Source organism: Salmo salar, chromosome 27, assembly GCF_965601325.2.
Source record: "Salmo salar chromosome 27, fSalSal1, whole genome shotgun sequence".
NCBI lineage: Eukaryota > Metazoa > Chordata > Actinopteri > Salmoniformes > Salmonidae > Salmo > Salmo salar.
In genome coordinates this window covers 46115001-46139667 of record NC_138317.1, presented here as the reverse complement: position 1 = coordinate 46139667, position 24667 = coordinate 46115001, and the positions used below count along the sequence as shown (strand labels likewise).

At 45.4% G+C, this 24667-nt stretch overlaps 1 protein-coding gene across 1 annotated transcript in view; it reads left to right on the top strand.

The window, feature by feature from the left end:
• necab1 (N-terminal EF-hand calcium binding protein 1) overlaps window positions 1-24667 on the top strand; it is an 86961-nt gene that overhangs the window by 33589 nt on the left and 28705 nt on the right. The window contains exons 5-6 of the mRNA XM_045709760.2: window positions 1511-1608; window positions 6004-6140. Of these exons, the coding sequence (XP_045565716.2) occupies window positions 1511-1608; window positions 6004-6140 (235 nt within the window). The remainder of the gene's footprint in view (window positions 1-1510; window positions 1609-6003; window positions 6141-24667) is intronic.

Genomic DNA, 24667 nt, shown 5'->3' with positions numbered 1-24667 from the left:
GGATCTGGCAGCAGGGCCGTGCCTGGGTCTAAATTTAGACACCCACAAGCACACTAAACACCTGAGGTCCTTGTCAAACTTTTTAATTCCTGCAAATAAATAGCCCTGTGTGGCTATGATGACCATTCACATGTCAGGATTGGGAATTGAATTCCCGCTGGACACACACACACACACACACACACACTATACATACACACTACACATACACACACACACACACACACACACTATACATACACACTACACATACACACACACACACACACTTACACTTACACACACATACACACACACACACACTTACACTTACACACACACACACACACACACACACACACACACACACACACACACACACACACACACACACACACACACACACACACACACACACTATACATACACACTACACTTACACACACACACACACACACACACACACACACTATACATACACACACACACACACACACACACACACACACTTACACACACACACACACACTATACATACACACTACACACACACTACACACACACACTACACATACACACACACACACACACACACACTATACATAGACACTACACATACACACTACACATACACACACACACACACACACTATACATACACACTACACATACACACTTACACACACACACACATACACACACACACACTTACACACACTTACACACACACACACACACACACACTATACATACACACTACACATGCACACACACACACACTATACATACACACTACACATGCACACACACACACACTATACATACACACTACACATACACACTATACACACTACACACTATACATACACACTACACACACACTACACATACACACTATACATACACACTACACATACACACACACACACACACACACACACACACACACACACACACACTATACATACACACTACACACACACACTATACATACACACTACACATACACACACACACACACTATACATACACACTACACATACACACACACACACACTATACATACACACTACACATACACACTACACATACACACTATACACACTACACCATACACACTACACACTATACATACACACTACACATACACAATATACATACACACTATACATACACACTATACATACACACTACACATACACACTATACATACACACTACACACTATACATACACACTATACATACACACTACACACTATACATACACACTACACATACACACTACACATACACACTATACATACACACTACACATACACACTACACACTACACATACACACTATACATACACACTACACATATACACTACACACTATACACTATACATTCACACTATACATACACATACACACTACACATACACACTACACATACACATACACATACACACACACTATACATACACACTATACATAGATATATATATATATATATATATATATATAATGTCTGTCTGTCTGTGTTTAAAGAGTACTTCTCCCAGCACCTTGGTGAATACGAGAAGGTCCTGGCAGCCCTGGAGGACCTCAACATGACAATACTGAAGGCTATGGGCAAGACCAAGAAGGTACGTCACCTCCAGGACTCTACTGGACACCTTTCGCTTTCATCTGGAGGAGTAGTTACGGGCAACATACATATACAAACAAAATGTCCCATGTGGACCCAGAGGATGTTCCCAAAGTGGTCCTCGAGGGTAAAAAAAAAAAGGGTGATTTTGTTCAAAGAAAATATATATATATATATATATATACAGTATATTTCCTTCCATGCACTACAAATCCCTACGTTAAAAGCCTGTTTTCTCCAATAAGAACATATCAACTTACTGCCTCCAGAAAGGACTGAGGAACAGACAGGTGTGTTGAGGGGAGGGACAGACAGGTGTGTTGAGGGGAGGGACAGACAGGTGTGTTGAGGGGAGGGACAGACAGGTGTGTTGAGGGGAGGGACAGACAGGTGTGTTGAGGGGAGGGACAGACAGGTGTGTTGAGGGGAGGGACAGACAGGTGTGTTGAGGGGAGGAACAGACAGGTGTGTTGAGGGGAGGAACAGACAGGTGTGTTGAGGGGAGGGACAGACAGGTGTGTTGAGGGGAGGGACAGACAGGTGTGTTGAGGGGAGGGACAGACAGGTGTGTTGAGGGGAGGGACAGACAGGTGTGTTGAGGGGAGGAACAGACAGGTGTGTTGAGGGGAGGAACAGACAGGTGTGTTGAGGGGAGGGACAGACAGGTGTGTTGAGGGGAGGGACAGACAGGTGTGTTGAGGGGAGGGACAGACAGGTGTGTTGAGGGGAGGGACAGACAGGTGTGTTGATGGGAGGGACAGACAGGTATGTTGAGGGGAGGGACAGACAGGTATATTGAGGGGAGGGACAGACAGGTGTGTTGAGGGGAGGGACAGACAGGTGTGTTGAGGGGAGGGACAGACAGGTATATTGAGGGGAGGGACAGACAGGTGTGTTGAGGGGAGGGACAGACAGGTGTGTTGAGGGGAGGGACAGACAGGTGTATTGAGGGGAGGGACAGACAGGTGTATTGAGGGGAGGGACAGACAGGTGTATTGATGGGAGGGACAGACAGGTGTTTTTAGGGGAGGGACAGACAGGTGTATTGATGGGAGGGACAGACAGGTATATTGATGGGAGGGACAGACAGGTATATTGATGGGAGGGACAGACAGGTGTATTGAGGGGAGGGACAGACAGGTGTTTTTAGGGGAGGGACAGACAGGTGTATTGATGGGAGGGACAGACAGGTATATTGAGGGGAGGGACAGACAGGTGTTTTTAGGGGAGGGACAGACAGGTATATTGAGGGGAGGGACAGACAGGTATATTGAGGGGAGGGACAGACAGGTATATTGAGGGGAGGGACAGACAGGTGTTTTTAGGGGAGGGACAGACAGGTATATTGAGGGGAGGGACAGACAGGTATATTGAGGGGACGGACAGACAGGTGTATTGAGGGGAGGGACAGACTGGTGTATTGAGGGGAGGGACAGACAGGTATATGTAGGGGAGGGACAGACAGGTATATTGAGGGGAGGGACAGACAGGTATATTGAGGGGAGGGACAGACAGGTGTTTTTAGGGGAGGGACAGACTGGTGTATTGAGGGGAGGGACAGACAGGTATATGTAGGGGAGGGACAGACAGGTATATTGAGGGGAGGGACAGACAGGTATATTGATGGGAGGGACAGACAGGTATATTGAGGGGAGTGACAGACAGGTGTTTTTAGGGGAGGGACAGACAGGTGTATGTAGGGGAGGGACAGACAGGTGTATTGAGGGGAGGGACAGACAGGTATATTGAGGGGAGTGACAGACAGGTGTTTTTAGGGGAGGGACAGACAGGTGTATGTAGGGGAGGGACAGACAGGTGTATGTAGGGGAGGGACAGACAGGTATATTGAGGGGAGGGACAGACAGGTATATTGATGGGAGGGACAGACAGGTATATTGAGGGGACGGACACAGTAATAAAATGACTGAAGCTGACAAGAAGCCGTATTTATCACAAGCATATGACACACTTGCCGCCACATTGTGAACACTCCATGCTCTCAGCCCGCTCAACTGTGAAATGGAAAGTCATGGAAGTTAGAGACTAGATGATAAGAGTTCAGGGTTAGAGCATAGGGGATAGGGTTTAGAGGATAGAGGATAGGGGATAGGGTTTAGAGGATAGAGATTAAGGATAGGGGATAGGGGATAGAGGATAGGGGATAGGGTTTAGAGGATAGGGTTTAGAGGATAGAGGATAGGGGATAGAGGATAGAGGATAGGGTTTAGAGGATAGGGTTATAGGGGATAGGGTTTAGAGGATAGAGGATAGGGGATAAGGGGTTAGGGTTTAGAGGATAGAGGATAGGGGATAGAGAATAGGGGATAAGGGGTTAGGGTTTAGAGGATAGGGGATAGGGATTAGAGGATAGAGGATAGGGTTTAGAGGATAGAGGATAGGGTTTAGAGGATAGGGTTTAGAGGATAGAGGATTGGGGATAGAGGTTAAGGATAGGGGATGGGGTTTGGAGGATAGGGGATAGGGATTAGAGGATAGAGGATATGGTTTAGAGGATAGGGGATAGGGTTTAGAGGATAGGGTTTAGATGATAGGGTTTAGAGGGTAGGGGTAAGGGATAGGGTTTAGAGGATAGGGCATAGGGGATAGGGGTTAGGGGATAGAGGATAGGGTTTAGAGGATAGGGGATAAGGGATAGGGTTTAGAGGATAGGGGTTAGGGGATAGAGGATAGTGTTTAGAGGATAGGGGATAGGGTTTAGAGGATAGAGGATAGAGGATAGTGGATAGGGTTTAGAGGATAGAGGATAGGGGATAGGGGATAGGGGATAGGGGATAGAGGATAGAGGATAGGGGATAGAGGATAGAGGATAGAGGATAGAGGATCGGGGATAGAGGATAGGGGATAGGGGATAGAGGATAGAGGATAGGGGATATGGTTTAGGGGATAGAGGATAGAGGATAGGGGATATGGTTTAGAGGATAGAGGATAGAGGATAGGGGATAAGGTTTAGAGGATAGGGGATAGAGGATAGGGGATAGAGGATAGGGGATAGGGGATAGGGGATAGGGTTTAGAGGAGAGGGGACAGGGGATAGAGGATAGAGGATAGGGGATAGGGTTTAGAGGATAGGGGATAGGGTTTAGAGGATAGAGGATAGGGGATAGGGTTTAGATGATAGAGGATAGGGGATAGAGGATAGAGGATAGGGGATAGGGTTTAGAGGATAGAGGATAGGGGATAGAGGTTAAGGATAGGGGATAGAGGATAGGGTTTAAAGGATAGGGGATAGAGGATAGGGGATAGGGTTTAGAGGATGGGGGATAGAGGATAGGGGATAGGGTTTAGAGGATAGGGTTTAGAGGATAGGGGATAGAGGTTAAGGATAGGGGATAGGGGTTAGGGGATAGAGGATAGGGCATAGGGTATAGAGGATAGGGTTTAGAGGATAGAGGATAGAGGATAGGGTTTAGAGGATAGGGTTTAGAGGATAGAGGATAGGGTTTAGAGGATAAGGGATAGGGGATAGAGGATAGGGGATAGGGTTTAGAGGAGAGGGGTTAGGGTACATGGGATAGAGGATAGGAGATAGGGGATAGGGTTTAGAGGATAGGGGATAGGGTTTAGAGGATAGGGGATAGGGTTTAGAGGATAGGGGATAGGGTTTAGAGGATAGGGGATAGGGTTTAGAGGATAGGGGATAGGGGATAGGGTTTAGAGGATACAGGATAGGGTTTAGAGGATGTAGGATAGAGGATAGAGGATAGGGTTTAGAGGATAGAGGATAGGGGATAGGGTTTAGAGGATACAGGATAGGGTTTAGAGGATAGAGGATAGGGGATAGGGTTTAGAGGATAGGGGATAGAGGATAGGGCTTAGAGGATAGAGGACAGAGGATAGGGGATAGGGTTTAGAGGATAGGGGATAGGGGTTAGAGGATAGGGGTTAGAGGATAGAGGATAGGGGATAGAGGATAGGGGATAGAGGATAGGGGATAGGGGATAGAGGATAGGGGATAGGGTTTAGAGAATAGGGGATGATATGGGTTCTAAGGGTTGGTTCCTCTCTCCTCCAGGACTACCAGGAAGCCCTCTAGGGTCTAGGGGTTCTAAGGGTTGGTTCCTCTCTCCTCCAGGACTACCAGGAAGCCCTCTAGGGTCTAGGGGTTCTAAGGGTTGGTTCCTCTCTCCTCCAGGACTACCAGGAAGCCCTCTAGGGTCTAGGGGTTCTAAGGGTTGGTTCCTCTCTCCTCCAGGACTACCAGGAAGCCCTCTAGGGTCTAGGGGTTCTAAGGGTTGGTTCCTCTCTCCTCCAGGACTACCAGGAAGCCCTCTAGGGTCTAGGGGTTCTAAGGGTTGGTTCCTCTCTCCTCCAGGACTACCAGGAAGCCCTCTAGGGTCTAGGGGTTCTAAGGGTTGGTTCCTCTCTCCTTCAGGACTACCAGGAAGCCACACACCTGGAGCAGTTCGTGACCCGCTTCCTGTTGAAAGAGACAACCAATCAGCTCCACTCGCTGCAGAGCTCCCTGGAATGTGCCATGGAGACCACGGCCGAGCAAACCCGTCAGGAGAGGCAAGTCTTCTCCTCTCCTCTCCTCTCCTCTCCTCTCCTCTCCTCTCCTCTCCTCTCCTCTCCTCTGTTCTCCAATTCTCTTCTTCTCCCTTCTCCTCTCTTCTCTTCTCCTCTGTTCTACTCTCTTCTCTCTTCTCCTCTCCTCTCCCCTATTTTCTTCTCTTCAGTCAGTCAGTCAGTCAGTCAGTCAGTCAGTCAGTCAGTCAGTCAGTCAGTCAGTCAGTCAGTCAGTCAGTCAGTCTGTGATGAGTGCTCTCCATCCAGACAAACCTCTGAGGGGACTTCTGCTTTATGTCTGTGTCTACGCAATTAGTGTGTGTGGGTGTGTGTTGTGTTTTGTGTGTGTTGTGTTTTGTGTGTGTTGTGTTTGTGTTTTGCGTGTGTTGTGTGTGTTGTGTTTTGTGTATCGTGTTTTGCGTGTGTTGTGTGTTTTGTGTTGTGTTTGTGTGTGTTATGTGTGTTGTGTTTTGTGTATCGTGTTTTGCGTGTGTTGTGGTTTGTGTGTTGTGTTGTGTGTTTTGTGTTGTGTTGTGGTTTGTGTGTTGTGTTGTGGTTTGTGTGTTGTGGTTTGTGTGTTGTGTTTTGTGTGTTGTGTTTTGTGTGTTGTATTTTGTGTGTGGTTCAGTTGGTAGAGCGTGGCGCTTGTATTCATGCATGACTGTAAATTGCTTTGGATACAAGCATAATGTGTTATATATTACCTACCCTATGCTGGGTAATGTGTGTTTTAGCAGTCTGATTAGCTAGCTCTGTGTAGCATGCCTCTAGGGTCATTAGTAACAGTGTGACTCACCAGATCTGGTCTGAATGTAGGTTGAATGTAGGTCGAAGGTCAGCTCTGTCCATGCCCTGGGAAGCAGCGGCTACTTTTAGAACACTCCCAGCGTTCTGAATCAGAACAGATAACCCAGGCAGCCACAGTGCTGGTTTTTGTTCTAGCACCTGGGTGATGGCATGTCATGCTTCAGAACTGGGCGAGAATGGAACAGAATTCTCTCCTCTCGTCTCCTCTCCTCTCCTCTCTTCCTCTCCTCTCCTCTCCTCTCCTCTCCTCTCCTCTCCTCTCCTCTCCTCTCCTCTCCTCTCCTCCTCCTCTTCTCTCCTCTCCTTTCTTCTTCTTCCCTTCTTCCTCCCCCCCTCCTCTCAGCTCCTGTCCCATCAGGGACCCTGAGTCCCAGCCCCCTGAGTCCCTGAGTCCCAGCCCCCTGAGTCCCTGAGTCCCAGCCCCCTGAGTCCCTGAGTCCCAGCCCCCTGAGTCCCAGCCCCCTGAGTCCCGGAGTCCCGGAGTCCCTGAGTCCCAGCCCCCTGAGTCCCTGAGTCCCAGCCCCCTGAGTCCCTGAGTCCCAGCCCCCTGAGTCCCTGAGTCCCTGAGTCCCAGCCCCCTGAGTCCCAGTCCAGCAGCCATCTTTAAACACCACTCCAGATATTACAACATTTCTCTAGTCCCTTGTTTGGAGAAATTCTGTAGCTGGAATCCCAATTTGCTCCAATAGAGAATTTAGAAGCAAAGCATCAGCTCAGCAGGTAGATGAACTCTACTATCTCAATCTCTGATGTGTCTAAGGCCCATTCTCTATTCTGTCTGATGTCTCTAGCCAGGTTCACTGTGGAGCTGTGTGTGTGTGTGTGTGTGGGTGCGTGTGTGTGTGTGTGTGTTTACGTATGTGAGTGCGCACGTGCATACGTGTGAACTTGGGTGTGTGTGTGCGTGTGCGTGTGTGTATGCATGCATGCATTTGTGTGTGTTTGGCTGCAGGATGAAAGGATGCAGACCACTCAGGTGACCACATTGGGGGGGGGGGGGGGGGGGGGGACGACCTCTATGGAGCTCTACCATTCAGACTGAAAACCTCTGGTTATATATACTCTGGTAGTATGGGGAAGAGAGACAGGGCCGTCGTTCTTATTTCTCTGTTGAAATGACTAAATCCCTCAGAGACAGGACCAATGCCTTTCCTATGAGACCTAAAATGTTTTTCCTTTGAAGACTACCTCATCAGCAGTCAGTTTACAAGCATATATTCTCACATATATGTGACTCGTTTCAGGGAACTAGGCATATTTTATTGATTTATTTATTTTACCTTTATTTAACCAGGTAGGCCAGTTGAGAACAAGTCCTTTATTTAACCAGGTAGGCCAGTTGAGAACAAGTCCTTTATTTAACCAGGTGGGCCAGTTGAGAACAAGTCCTTTATTTAACCAGGTAGGCTAGTTGAGAACAAGTTCTCATTTACAATTGCGACCTGGCCAAGATAAAGCAAACCAGTTCGACACAAACAACAACACAGAGTTACACATGGAGTAAAACAAACATACAGTCAATAATACAATAGGAAAATCTATATACATTGAGTGCAAATGAGGTAGGATAAGAGAGGTAAGGCAATAAATAGGCCATGGTGGCTAAATAATTACAATATAGCAATTAAACACTGGACTGGTAGATGTGCAGAAGATGAATGTGCAAGTAGAGATACTGGGGTGCAAAGGAGCAAGATAAATAAATAAATACAGTATGAGGTAGGTAGGTAGATAGATGGGCTGTTTACAGATGGGCTGTGTACAGGTGCAGTGATCTGTGAGCTGCTCTGACAGCTGGTGCTTAAAGCTAGTGAGGGAGACATGAGTCTCCAGCTTCAGAGACTTTTTGCAGTTCATTCCAGTCATTGGCAGCAGAGAACTGGAAGGAAAGACAACCAAAGGAGGAATTGGCTTTGGGTGTGACCAGAAAGATATACTTGCTGGAGCGCGTGCTACAGGTGGGTGTTGTTATGGTGACCAGTGAGCTGAGATAAGGCGGGACTTTACCTAGCAGGGACTTGTAGATGACCTGGAGCCAGTGGGTTTGGCGACAAGTATGAAGCGAAGGCCAGCCAACGAGAGCGTACAGGTCGCAGTGGTGGGTAGTATATGGGGTTTTGGTGACAAAACGAATGGCACTGTGATAGACTGCATCCAATTTGTTGAGTAGAGTGTTGGAGGCTATTTTGTAAATGACATTGCCGAAGTCGAGGATCGGTAGGATAGTTCGTTTTACGAGGGTATGTTTGGCAGCATGAGTGAAGGATGCTTTGTTGCAAAATAGGAAGCCGATTCTAGATTTAATTTTGGATTGGAGATGTTTAATGTGAGTCTGGAAGGAGAGTTTACAGTCTAACCAGACACCTAGGTATTTGTAGTTGTCCACATATTCTAGGTCAGAACCGTCCAGGGTAGTGATGCTGGACGGGTGGGCAGGTGCGGGCAGCGATCGGTTTAAGAGCATGCATTTAGTTTTACTTGCATTTAAGAGCAGTTGGAGGCCACGGAAGGAGAGTTGTATGGCATTGAAGCTCGTCTGGAGGTTAGTTAACACAGTGTCCAAAGAAGGGCCAGAAGTATACAGAATGGTGTCGTCTGCGTAGAGGTGGATCCAGGAATCACCAGCAGCAAGAGCAACATCATTGATGTATACAGAGAAGAGAGTCGGCCCGAGAATTGTACCCAGTCGCTCCCCCATAGAGACTGCCAGAGGTCCAGACAACAGGCCCTCCAATTTGACACACTGAACTCTATCTGAGAAGTAGTTGGTGAACCAGGCGAGGCAGTCATTTGAGAAACCAAGGCTGTTGAGTCTGCCAATAAGAATGTTGTGATTGACAGAGTCGAAAGCCTTGGCCAGGTCGATGAATACGGCTGCACAGTAATGTCTTTTATCGATGGCGGTTATGATATCGTTTAGGACCTTGAGCGTGGCTGAGGTGCACCCATGACCAGCTCTGAAACCAGATTGCATAGCGGAGAAGGTATGGTGGGATTCGAAATGGTAGATAATCTGTTTGTTAACTTGGCTTTCGAAGACCTTAGAAAGACAGGGTAGGATAGATATAGGTCTGTAGCGGTTTGGGTCAAGAGTGTCCCCTCCTTTGAAGAGGGCGATGACAGCAGCTGCTTTCCAATCTTTAGGAATCTCAGACGATATGAAAGAGAGGTTGAACAGGCTAGTAATAGGGTTTGCAACAATTTCGGCAGATAATTTTAGAAAGAAAGGGTCCAGATTGTCTAGCCCGGCTGATTTGTAGCGGTCCAGATTTTGCAGCTCTTTCAGAACATCAGCTATCTGGATTTGGGTGAAGGAGAAGTGGGGAAGGTTTGGGCGAGTAGCTGTGGGCAAGGCTGTTGACCGGGGTAGGGGTAGCCAGGTGGAAAGCATGGCCAGCCGTAGAAAAATGCTTATTGAAATTCTCAATTATAGTGGATTTATCGGTGGTAACAGTGTTTCCTAGCCTCAGAGCAGTGGGCAGCTGGGAGGAGGTGCTCTTATTGTCCATGGACTTTACAATGTCCCAGAACTTTTTTTAATTTGTGTTGCAGGAAGCAAATTTATGCTTGAAAAAGCTAGCTTTAGCTTTCCTAACTGCCTGCGTATATTTGTTCCTAACTTCCCTGAAAAGTTGCATATCACAGGGGCTATTCGATGTGAATGCAGAACGCCACAGGATGTTTTTGTGTTGGTTAAGGGCAGTCAGGTCTGGAGAGAACCAAGTGCTATATCTGTTCCTGGTAAAAAAAAAATTTAATGGGACATGCTTATTTAAGATGGTGAGGAAGGCATTTTTAAAGAATAACCAGGCATCCTCTACTGATGGGATGAGGTCAATATCCTTCCAGGATACCAGGGCCAGGTCGATTAGAAAGGCCTGCTCGCTGAAGTGTTTTAGGGAGCGTTTGACAGTGATGAGTGGAGGTCGTTTGGTCGCAGATCCATTACGGATGCAGGCAATGAGGCAGTGATCGCTGAGATCCTGGGTGAAGACAGCAGAGGTGTATTTGGAGGGCAAGTTAGTTAGGTTGATATCTATGAGGGTGCCCGTGTTTACGGATTTAGGGTTGTACCTGGTGGGTTCATTGATAATTTGAGGGCATCAAGTTTAGATTGTAGGATGGCCGGGGTGTTAAGCATGTCCCAGTTTAGGTCACCTAGCAGCACAAGCTCTGAGGATAGATGGGGGTCACTACTTCACAGGCGAGCCATTTGACCGTAAATTTAAAAAAAAATATGTAACTGCGTCTTTTTGGCAGAAATGCTTTCTGGAACATGTGAACTTTCATGTGGCTTATTAACAAACTTGTATTCCATCTGGGCTCCCGAGTGGCGCAGCGGTCTAAGGCCCTGCATCTCAGTGCTAGAGGCGTCACTACAGACCCTGGTTCAGCGGTCTAAGGCACTGCATCTCAGTGCTAGAGGCGTCACTACAGACCCTGGTTCAGCGGTCTAAGGCCCTGCATCTCAGTGCTAGAGGCGTCACTACAGACCCTGGTTCAGCGGTCTAAGGCACTGCATCTCAGTGCTAGAGGCGTCACTACAGACCCTGGTTCAGTGGTCTAAGGCCCTGCATCTCAGTGCTAGAGGCGTCACTACAGACCCTGGTTCCATTCCAGGCTGTATCACAGCGGTCTAAGGCACTGCATCTCAGTGCTAGAGGCGTCACTACAGACCCTGGTTCGGTTCCAGGCTGTATCACAGCGGTCTAAGGCACTGCATCTCAGTGCTAGAGGCGTCACTACAGACCCTGGTTCGTTTCCAGGCTGTATGACAGCGGTCTAAGGCACGGCATCTCAGTGCTAGAGGCGATGGAGAAAACACCAGTCTGGATTACATCATCAAACTAGGGCATGGCATGAGACAGGAGATGCTTCCATCGATGAATGATGTATATGGGTAAGATAGTCCAGCTAGCTATTTTCAAATATTACACATTTCTAATTTTGACCGAAAGTGGTTTAATTTCAAGTTAAAGTGTTCTCTTAGCTAGCTAGATAACGTTAGCTGGCTGGCTCGCTAGCTAACGTTACGTGTATGATCTTATTATTCGTATCTCAGAGCCATTTGTTTGGTTAGCTATAACCTAATGTTAGCTAGCTAACATTGAACCTGGTTGGTTAGCTACCTGCAGATTCATGCAGGGTAGTAATGTCATGAGTTGGGATTAAGGTTCATTGTTTAGTTAGCTAGATAGCTACATGTCTTAACAAAAGACTCTACTATGCAAGTAAACATTTCGGGTGTGTTTGTAAATTCTGTCTGGCCATTTACTCCGATTTCAGAGTTTAGTTTTCTCGTCTAATTACATTTTAGGGTATCTGAAGAGTAAATAGAAACGTATTTTGACTTGTTGAAACAAAGTTTAGGGGTAGATTTTCGGATTCCTTTCTCTGCATGTTGAACGAGTGGATTACTCAAATAGACGGCACTAAGTAAACAGACATTTTGGGGAGAAAAAAAAAAAGATAAAGAAGGATTTTATCTAACAAAACAACACTACCTGTGAGAGCTGGGACCCTTTGGATGACAAATCAAAGAAAGATTTTCAAAAAGTAAGTGAATATTTAATCGTTATTTGTGAATGTATGAAAGCTGTGCCTTGTGGAAAAATATTTTGATGTGGGGCGCCGTCCTCAAACAATCTCATGGCACGTTTTCGCTGTAATACCTACTGTAAATCGGACAGCGCAGTCAGATTAACAAGAATGTAAGCTTTCAACCGATATTAAACACTTATATGTACATAAATGTTTAAAATCCATAATATTTATGATTATTTATTTTAATTGCGCGCCCTCCAGTTTCACCGGAAGTTGTTCCCGCTAGTGGGACCTCTAGCCCTAAGAAGTTTTGAAGAGATGGGTGGGGCTAAAGCTTAACAGGGTTTGAACAATGCTAAATGGGGGTAGACAAAGAAGAGCTCTCCAGTAGTAGTATCAAAACAATCAAAGGCCATTTTCCCAAAAGTGAGTTTACAAAAAAAAAAAACATTTCAAATGTTGCTATATAAGACCGATTTGAGCCGATCGGTCACATATTTAAATGCTGTTTAGAATACATACTGTATATCACATGATGATGGCCATAGTTTATGCAGCAGCGTCACACAAACAACCAGAGGGTCAAATCAGTGCATCGTATCGTGCCGAACCTATGACCTATTGTCATCTGAGGATAATTTTAAGTGACGCCAGCCCACGGCTACCTAGACCCTGTGTCACTGGCACTGAGAGATGCAGCTGGCCACCACGGACCTGGATGGGTTCAAATACACTGAACAAGTAACAGAAACGCTACATCTAAAGAGCCCAGAAATGTTCCATACGCACACAAAAAAAGATTATTTCTGTCAAATGTTTGTTTCCATCCCTGTTAGTGAGCATTTCTCCTTTGCCAAGATAATCCATCCACCTGACAGCTGTGGCATATCAAGAAGCTAATTAAACAGCATGATCATTACACAGGTGCACCTTGTGCTGGGGACAATCAAAGGCCACTCTAAAATGAAAAGCTTTGTCAAACAACAGAATACCACAGATGTCTGAAGTTTTGAGGGAGCGTGCAATTGGCATGCTGACTGCAGGAATGTCCACCAGAGCTGTCGCCAGAGAATTGAATCTTCAATTCTCTGCCAGAAGCTGCCTCCAACGTCAGCGGTTTGCTAATGTCAACGTTGTGAACAGAGTGCTCCATGGTGGAGGTGGGGTTATGGTATGGGCCCCATGGTGGAGGTGGGGTTATGGTATGGGCCCCATGGTGGAGGTGGGGTTATGGTATGGGGCCCATGGTGGAGGTGGGGTTATGGTATGGGCCCCATGGTGGAGGTGGGGTTATGGTATGGGCCCCATGGTGGCGCTGGGGTTATGGTATGGGGCCCATGGTGGAGGTGGGGTTATGGTATGGGCCCCATGGTGGAGGTGGGGTTATGGTATGGGCCCCATGGTGGAGGTGGGGTTATGGTATGGGCCCCATGGTGGAGGTGGGGTTATGGTATGGGCCCCATGGTGGAGGTGGGGTTATGGTATGGGCCCCATGGTGGAGGTGGGGTTATGGTATGGGCCCCATGGTGGCGGTGGGGTTATGGTATGGGCCCCATGGTGGAGGTGGGGTTATGGTATGGGCCCCATGGTGGTGGTGGGGTTATGGTATGGGCCCCATGGTGGAGGTGGGGTTATGGTATGGGCCCCATGGTGGAGGTGGGGTTATGGTATGGGCCCCATGGTGGAGGTGGGGTTATGGTATGGGCCCCATGGTGGTGGTGGGGTTATGGTATGGGCCCCATGGTGGAGGTGGGGTTATGGTATGGGCCCCATGGTGGAGGTGGGGTTATGGTATGGGCCCCATGGTGGCGGTGGGGTTATGGTATGGGCCCCATGGTGGAGGTGGGGTTATGGTATGGGCCCCATGGTGGTGGTGGGGTTATGGTTTGGGCAGGCATAAGCTACGGACAACGAAAACAGTTGCTTTTTATCAATGGTAATTGAGAAACCGTGACGAGATCCTGAGGCCCATGACGAGATCGTGCCATTCATCCTCCTCCATCACCTCATGTTTCAGCATGATAATGCACGGCCCCATGTCGCAAGGATCTGTACATAAATCCTGGAAGTTGAAAATGTCCCAGTTCTTCCATGATCTGCATACTTACCAGAAATGTCACCCAACTGAGCCACAGGCCTTCCCTGTGGCTCAGTTGGTAGAGCATGGTATTTGCAACGCCAGCATGGTGTGTGCAACGCCAGGGTTGTGGGTTCAATTCCTACGGGGGGCCAGTACAAAAAAAAAAATTAAAAAAAAAAAAATGCATGAAATGTAATGAAATGTATGCATTCACTACTGTAAGTCGCTCTGGATAAGAGCGTCTGCTAAATGACTAAAATGTAAATGTAAATTACTTAGCGGTGGTAGGCAGCATCATGCTCGTGAGCATTCATTCAAACAGCACTTTCGTGCATTTGCCAGCAGCTCTTCGCTGTGCTTCAAGCGTTACGCTGTTTATGACTTCAAGCCTATCAACTCCCGAGATTAGGCTGGCAATACTAAAGTACCTATTAGAACATCCAATAGTCAAAGGTATGTGAAATACAAATGGTATAGAGCAGGGGTGTCAAACTCATTTTAGCTCAGGGGCCACATGGAGGAAAATCTATTCCCAAGTGGGCCGGACCGGTAAAATCATGGTATATATATATATCACTTAAAAACAACAACTTCAGATTGTTTTCTTTTGTTTTAATACGATCAACATAAAACATAAAGCTGGAGCCTGAGGACAGTGTGTCCACAATAGTACAAGCACAACATCACTATTAATCATAAAACACCTCAAGTTTATTTGAAAATTCTAAAGAACACACAAACACACAATGCCTCAGTGATTCACAGAAGCATATCACAGATCACAGAACTATATCAGGGTGTCTCATGCAGCACTTTAAGTGGGGTCGCATAGTTTATTTGACTCCTGATACCTGGCATCTTTTAGCTTTCACCAGCGCATCAATATCAGGCTCTCACATCCTGAGTGGCAGCCAACTTCAGGATGTGATTCAAGTGCTTGTGCGTGAGCCTTGAGCGCAGCTTTGTTTTATTTATGCTCATTACAGAGAAAACTTGCTCACAAAGATATGTGGTTCCAAACATGCACAACAGTTTTGCAGCGAGGGCTGTCAAGTTGGGGTAACCTGGCAAGAGATTCTGATAAAAATGTGTCCAAGCCAGCTGCGGCAAATTTGCCCTTCATATCCGAGTCACACTGCAAGTCTATTATTTCAAGTTGGATGCTGACGGGTAGATCAGAGGGATTCACGGTGAATGGCGAGCAAAAAAAACGTTGAAGTCTTTCTCCAGTTCACCAAAAATCTGAAAGCGTTGCTCAAACTCCCGTAACAGTCCCGTTAGTTTATCTTTGAACCGCTTCATGTCTGCCACATGTTGGGTCGCGCACACATTTTTCAGACAGGGGAAGTGAGCTGCATCACCACCGACGAGTTGCGTCTCCCACAATGACAGCTTCAACTTGAAAGAACGTATGCTGTCATAATACTGCGTGACGACTTTGTTGCGCCCTTGCAGCTGTTTGTTCAAGTTATTCAGGTGCTCTGTAACATCCACCATAAATGCAAGGTCCTGCATCCATTCTGCGGAATGAAATTCTAACACTGGTTTGCCCTTTTCTTCCATGAACTGTTCGGCTTAACCATCTTACCTCAGTGTGGTATGGCGGGCCATAGATGTGGTCTTTCTCTCTGAGAAGGCTGTCAAACTGACGGTGATTCAGGCTTCTGGATCGGATGAAATTAACAGTTTGGATGACCACCTTCATGACGTTATCCATCTTTAATGACTTGCAACACAAAGCCTCCTGGTGCAAAATACAGTGAAAAGTCCAAAAAATCACGTCCTCCATTTGCAGATTGCACTTTCTCTCTTAACTTTGTCACAACGCCTGCTTTTTTCCCGATCATTGAGGGCGAACCATCTGTAGCCAGGCTGACAGCGCACCATCTGTAGCCAGGCTGACAGCGCACCATCTGTAGCCAGGCTGACAGCGCACCATCTGTAGCCAGGCTGACAGCGCACCATCTGTAGCCAGGCTGACAGCGCACCATCTGTAGCCAGGCTGACAGCGCACCATCTGTAGCCAGGCTGACAGCGCACCATCTGTAGCCAGGCTGACAGCGCGGGACCAGTCCACTCCGACCCTGTCCAGCGCGCCGACGAGTGCGGTGAAAATATCAGCTGCTGTCGTTGTATCTGTCATCGGCACCAACTCCACGAACTCCTCGGTGACGGTCAATGTGTCATCAACTCCGCGGATGAAAATGGCCAGTTGTGTGTAACATCTGTAATGTCCGTGCTTTCATCAATTGCAACTGAAAAAACAATAAATGACTTTACTTTTTGCTTCAACTGGCTGTCCAAATCCACTGAAAGATCGGAAATCCTGTCTGCAACTGTGTTTCTTGTCAGGCTGATATTTGCAAAAGCCTGGCGCTTTTCAGGGCACACAATCTCCGCTGCCTTCATCATGCATGTTTTTACAAATTCACCCTCACTAAATGGTTTTGAAGCCACTGCGATTTCATTAGCAATGAGGTAGCTAGCTTTCACTGCAGCGTCACTGATGTCTCGGCTGTGAGTAAACACAGACTGCTGTTTCTTCAGACCCGCCAACAGTTCATTCACCTTCTCTCTTCTCCGCTGTCCTTGAAAGTTGTCATATTTGTCGGCATGAAGACTCACGTAGTGGCGAAGAAGGTTATACTCTTTCAGCACTGCAACATGCTGTGAACACACCAAACATACAGCTTTCCCATTCAATTCCGTGAATAAATAGGAGGATGACCATTTTTCTTGGAACACTCTGCACTCTGCGTCCACTTTTCTCTTTTTTGACAGAGACATATTGGGGCAATCAGGGTGCCAACGCACATAATGTTAAAAGTAGAAGCCGTAATAAATATCGCGGGCAAAACAAAGTAGCTCATCCGGACTGGCTGCACTTGCTTGACCTACTTGCTCTGCTCCGGTATAAACAGTTTGCTTGCTTAACACAATTGCTATTGCGCCATCCAGTGGACGCAATTGGAACAGCAGTTTCTTTTATTGAAAAATTGCAGCTCATTTCTATACTTTACAAAATCATCTCGCGGGCCGGATTAAACCCCTTTGTCCGATTTCAAAAAGGTTTTACGGCGAAAGCATAAAGTTAGATTATGTTAGGAGAGTACATTGACAATAGCTGTGTGTAATGTTTTGTCAATTCAAAGACAGGCGTCACCAAAACCATAAAACCAGCTAAAATGATGCACTAACCTTTTACAATCTCCATCAGATGACACTCCTAGGACATTATGTTAGACAATGCATGCATTTTTAGTTCTATCAAGTTCATATTTATATCCAAAAACAGCGTTTTACTATGGCATTGATGTTGAGGAAATCGTTTCCCTCCAATAACCGGCAGTCAAGTCAGCACCACAAATTAAATAATTAAAATTAGAAAACATTGGTAAAATATTATATTGTCATTTAAAGAATTATAGATTTACATCTCTTGAACGCAATCAACTTGCCAGATTTAAAAATAACCTTACTGGGAAATCACACTTTGCAATAATCTGAGCACTGCGCCCAGAAAAATATGCTTTGCGATACAGACAAACGGCCATGTTGGAGAGATCTAAAATCGAAAATACTATGTAAATAATCCATTACCTTTGATTCTCTTCATCAGATGTCACTTCCAGGAATCCCAGGTCCATAACGAATGTAGTTTTGTTCAAAAAAGCTCATCATTTATATCCAAAAAGCTCCGTGTTGTTAGAACATGATCTAAGCCAGCCGGACTTCTCGTCATGAACGAGGGGAAAAAATATATTTACGTTCGTTCAAACATGTCAAACGTTGTATAGCATAAATCATTAGTGCCTTTTTTAACCAGAACATGAATAATATTCAAGGTGGACGAATGCATTCTCTTTTATAACGTATTGGAACGAGGGTACCCAACATGAACTCGCGCGCCAGAGTCTAATCGGCCATCACCGTTCCATGGCTCTTGTTCGGTCAGATCTCACAGTAAAAGACTCAAAACACTTTGTAAAGGCTGGTGACATCTAGTGGAAGCAATAGGAAGTGCCAAAACATTAATCAACCCCTGTGTGTTTCAATGGCATAGGCTTAAAGGTAATTCAACACATCAGGTATCCACTTCCTGTCAGAAAATGTCTCAGGGTTTTGCCTGCCAAATGAGTTCTGTTATACTCACAGACACCATTCAAACAGTTTTAGAAACTTTAGGGTGTTTTCTATCCATATATAATAAGTATATGCATATTCTAGTTACTGGGTAGGATTAGTAACCAGATTAAATCGGGTACGTTTTTTTATCCAGCCGTGAAAATACTGCCCCCTAGCCCCAACAGGTTAAACGTTTAGCTTTTGACACATATTGCACTTTTACTTTCTTCTCCAACACTTGGTTTTTGCATTATTTAAACCAAATTGAACATTTCATTATTTATTTGAGACTAAGTTGATTTTGATGTATTATATTAAGTAGCTCAGTTGGTAGAGCATGGTGTTGGTAGAGCATGGTGTTTGCAACGCCAGGGTTGTGGGTTCAATTCCCACGGGGGGCCAGCACAGAAAAAAATGTATGAAATGTTATGAAATGTATGCATTCACTACTGTAAGTCGCTCTGGATAAGAGCGTCTGCTAAATGACTACAATGTAAAAATAAGTGTTCATTCAGTATTGTTGTAATTGTCATTATTACAAATATATATATAAAAAAATAGGCCGATTAATCGGTATCATATTTTCTCATGTTCTGAGCAAGGAACTTAAACGTTAGCTTTTTGATTGCTTTGTGGAGTGAATAACTACACTGTTTGTATTCTTCCATATTCTCAGTCTTCTTGCCCTGGTTAAATGTGGTGGTTCGTGCTTTAGGTTTTTCCCGAATGCTCCCATCTATCCACTGTTTCTGGTTAGGGTAGGTTTTAATAGTCACAGTGGGTACAACATCTCCTATACACTTCCTGATTTGACTCATTCACCGTATCGGTATATGTGTCGATATTATTTTCTGAAGCTACCCGGAACATATCCCAGTCCGCGTGATCCAAACATTCTTGAAGCGTGGATTGAGTTTAGTCAGACCAGCATTGAATAGACCTCACCACGGGTGTGTCGTGTCTTTGGCATCATTAAAACTGAAGACATGTTTATCAAATAACTCTCTGTAATAATTAATACATGATTAAACTGATTAATCTGTAATTAACTAGGAGGATCGCGGCACCAAGGAAAATATTCAGATTACAACGTTATAATTTTCCTAATATAACTTTCAGATATTATAATATATGATCTCTGAGTCCTCTGATTAATGATGTGTTAGTTTACCTAACGCCGGTCTCATTCCAAACGTCGTAAATTGTTGGTTATCTGCACGAACCCAGTCTTCACTATGAGTCATCCATGCATCAATTGTCTTTTAAAATCATTTATTTAGTCGCAGTGTATTCCCAGTCATATGAAATCCATAGATTAGTGTCACACCTGCTCCCGCTTCCCCTCTCTGGCGCTCGAGGGCATCAGGCTGCCCTTCATTGCACACACCTGTCACCATCATTACATACATCAGCACTCATTGGACTCCTTCACATTGTTGATTGCCCCTCTATATCTGTCTGCTCCTCAGTTTGTTCCCCATGTCAGCATTGATGTTGGTATGTTTTCCCCTATCCAGACACTGTCCTTGTTTGTTTCTTGTCCGTTTTTCATAAATTTTTATTGAACTCGGGAAGTCAATTAAGAACACATTTTTATTTACAATGACGGCCTACCAGCGAACAGTGGGTTAACTGCGTTGTTCAGGGGCAGAACAACATATTTTTAACTTGTCAGCTCAGGGATTCAATCCAGCAACCTTTCAGTTACTGGCCCAACGCTCTAACCACTAGGCTACCTGCTGCCTAAATGTTCACTACCTGTATTTGCTTCTCATCTCCTTACAGATTAGGGCCTTATTAATTTATTTCAATTGACTGATTTTCTTATATGAACTGTAACTCAGTAAAATCTTTGAAATTGTTGCATGTTGCATTTATATTTTTGTTCAGTATAGTATTAATTTAGTTTTTTTTAAATACATTAAGCTTTTGATTAAGTCTACATTAAGAGTCAGATGGGCAATAATTTTCTAGTGGTTTCATTGTGCCAGGCAAGCTCAACCAAGCGCAGGGAAAAAAAAGTATTGCAAAGAAAACAAATCCAATTTAAACCTGGGTCTGAGAGTGGCCACAGTGGCAGCACTTCTCTCAGAGCATCCATCATGGGATTCTCCACATTCTGCCATGGAGGGAGCCTGGTTCCATCTCATTCTGGCCTCCGCCATGTCTCCAACAAAACAGATGTTCCCGATTTTCAGGGGCAATGAAAAGAGAGCTGTAAGAGAGCATGTGACTCGACTTCCTCTTTTGGACCTTTATGATTGGTTGACCTCCCCCTCAGTTTCTTCTTCTAGTCATGTATGTAGGGGGATCTAGTTTTAAGGTGTTTCTGTTACGTACGTCTACGTTGGTTTATCTCATTCAGACTAATAATTAGATTAGACACACGAATAATGTTTAGAGGTTAGATCGTCATATCTGTTATTTTGACACGCTTCAGAGGCTGCCTGCCAGATGACGATCAATTCATGTTTAACGTCAACATTTAATGGGTGATTTGAAGTGAAGTTGGAAGTTGTTGAGCTTTTACTTTTGGTTTTTGGATCATACATTATACTTGTGGTGTATCGCACCTCACATTCAGACTCTGGAATACGGTATACATTATATACCTCTATGGAAAAGCTAATGCTATTGTTTCTGTAATGCTTTGCTGCTTAAAATTCAACTCCAGAAAATTCAGGCGGATAATTCATGTTCCTCCCGAGCTCTTAGCTTCAAGCCAAATCTGTTCATTAATAACAACTAGTGAGCTTTTTTTCCCTATGGACCCATATAGCCACAGAAATACCAGCTAAGTCATTCACTATTTCCCTCAGGGCTTGGATTTACATTTAATATTACGGTACGCCTAGAGAAAACAGACATGTTCCCTGTTTGGCTAAACACTGATGTATGAAGATTTCATTCGGTGTAGCATGGGTTCCCAGGTTTGGTTTACACTGTGAAAGCCTGTGACAGCAGAGGTATTCAGTAGCTGGTAGAGAATACAGTGCGTTCAGAAAGTATTCAGACCCCTTTGACTTTTTCCCCATTTTGTTACGTTACAGCCTTATTCTAAAATGGATTAAATGGTTTGTTTCCCCTCATCAATAACTCATAATCAAAAAGAAAAAAAAAAAACGTTTTGTTTTGCAAATCTATGTATAAAGAAAAACATGGAAATATCGCATTCACATAAATATTCAAACCATTTACTCAGTACTTTGTTGAAGCACCTTTGGCAGCGATTACAGCCTCAAGTCTTCTTGGGTATGACGCTACAAGTTTGGCACACCTGCATTTGTGGAGATTCTTCCATTCTTCTCTGCAGATCCTCTCAAGGTCTGTCAGGTTGGATGGGGAGTGTCGCTGCACAGCTATTTTCAGGTCTCTCCAGAGATGTTCGAATGGGTTCAAGTCTCGGGCTCTGGCTGGGCCACTCAGAGACTTGTCCCAAAGCCACTCCTTCGTTGTCTGTCTGTACTTTGCTCTGTTCATCTTTCCCTCGATCCTGACTAGTCTCCCAGTCCCTGCCACTGAAAAACATCCCCACAGCATGATGCCGCCACCACCATGCTTCACCGGCAGAGACTAGTTAGAGGATGTTTTTACTGCTGACTGGGTTTAAGGCTAGTTAGAGGATGTTTTTACTGCTGGGCAGAGACTAGTTAGAGGATGTTTTTACAGCTGGGTTTGAGACTAGTTAGAGGATGTTTTTACTGCTGGGCAGAGACTAGTTAGAGGATGTTTTTACTGCTGGGCAGAGACTAGTTAGAGGATGTTTTTACAGCTGGGTTTGAGACTAGTTAGAGGATGTTTTTACTGCTGGGCAGAGACTAGTTAGAGGATGTTTTTACTGCTGGCTGGGTTTGAGGCTAGTTAGATGATGTTTTTACTGCTGGCTGGGCTGAGACTAGTTAGAGGATGTTTTTACTGCTGGGCAGAGACTAGTTAGAGGATGTTTTTACTGCTGGCTGGGTTTGAGGCTAGTTAGAGGATGTTTTTACTGCTGGCTGAGTTTGAGACTAGTTAGAGGATGTTTTTACTGCTGGTTGGGCTGAGACTAGTTAGAGGATGTTTTTACTGCTGGTTGGGCTGAGACTAGTTAGAGGATGTTTTTACTGCTGGTTGGGCTGAGACTAGTTAGAGGATGTTTTTACTGCTGGTTGGGTTTGAGGCTAGTTAGAGGATGTTTTTACTGCTGGCTGGGCTGAGACTAGTTAGAGGATGTTTTTACCGCTGGCTGGGTTTGAGGCTAGTTAGAGGATGTTTTTTCTGCTGGCTGGGCTAAGACTAGTTAGAGGATGTTTTTACTGCTGGTTGGGCTGAGATTAGTAAGAGGATGTTTTTACTGCTGGTTGGGCTGAGACTAGTTAGAGGATGTTTTACTGCTGGTTGGGTTTGAGGCTAGTTAGAGGATGTTTTACTGCTGGTTGGGCTGAGACTAGTTAGAGGATGTTTTACTGCTGGTTGGGCTGAGACTAGTTAGAGGATGTTTTACTGCTGGTTGGGCTGAGACTAGTTAGAGAATGTTTTACTGCTGGTTGGGCTGAGACTAGTTAGAGGATGTTTTACTGCTGGTTGGGCTGAGACTAGTTAGAGGATGTTTTACTGCTGGTTGGGCTGAGACTAGTTAGAGGATGTTTTACTGCTGGTTGGGCTGAGACTAGTTAGAGGATGTTTTACTGCTGGTTGGGCTGAGACTAGTTAGAGGATGTTTTACTGCTGGTTGGGCTGAGACTAGTTAGAGGATGTTTTACTGCTGGTTGGGCTGAGACTAGTTAGAGGATGTTTTACTGCTGGTTGGGCTGAGACTAGTTAGAGGATGTTTTACTGCTGGTTGGGCTGAGACTAGTTAGAGGATGTTTTACTGCTGGTTGGGCTGAGACTAGTTAGAGGATGTTTTACTGCTGGTTGGGCTGAGACTAGTTAGAGGATGTTTTACTGCTGGTTGGGCTGAGACTAGTTAGAGGATGTTTTACTGCTGGTTGGGCTGAGACTAGTTAGAGGATGTTTTACTGCTGGTTGGGCTGAGACTAGTTAGAGGATGTTTTACTGCTGGTTGGGCTGAGACTAGTTAGAGGATGTTTTACTGCTGGTTGGGCTGAGACTAGTTAGAGGATGTTTTTACTGCTGGCTGGGTTTGAGGCTAGTTAGAGGATGTTTTTACAGCTGGGTTTGAGGCTAGTTAGAGGATGTTTTACTGCTGGTTGGGCTGAGACTAGTTAGAGGATGTTTTTACTGCTGGTTGGGCTGAGACTAGTTAGAGGATGTTTTACAGCTGGCTGGGTTTGAGGCTAGTTAGAGGATGTTTTACTGCTGGTTGGGCTGAGACTAGTTAGAGGATGTTTTTACTGCTGGTTGGGTTTGAGGCTAGTTAGTTAGCCAGGTGGCTGAGACCCTATCTGTGTCCCAAATGGCACCCTATTTCCTATAGAGCCCTATGGGAACTGGTCAGAACTATATAGGGAATAGGGTGCCATTTGGGACACAGACCCTGTGCTTTTAGAGACTCACCTCAGAAAATGTAATTGGCCAGGGACGATGCTGTGTGCGGAGAGAGCGTCTGATCACAGTCTTCCGTCGGAGTGACCCTTCCAATCACGGTCTTCCGTCGGAGTGACCCTTCCAATCACGGTCTTCCGTCGGAGTGACCCTGCCAATCACAGTCTGTCTGACGTCAGAGGCGGGTCTCTTATACAGCCAAAGAGCATCATGATGTAACGTTGTGTATTTATGACACTCTATCTCCCTATCCCATCCCTCCCCTCCAAAATGCTATTGTTCCATTTGGCAGTGTTAATCCAGGACTGTTATGCCTTCACCTCCCAGGATGTCGTAGACAGGAGAGGTGTGTGTGTGTGTGTGTGTGTGTGTGTGTGTGTGTGTGTGTGTGTGTGTGTGTGTGTGTGTGTGTGTGTGTGTGTGTGTGTGTGTGTGTGTGTGTGTGTGTGTGTGTGTGTGTGTGTGTGTGTGTGTGTGTGTGTGTGTG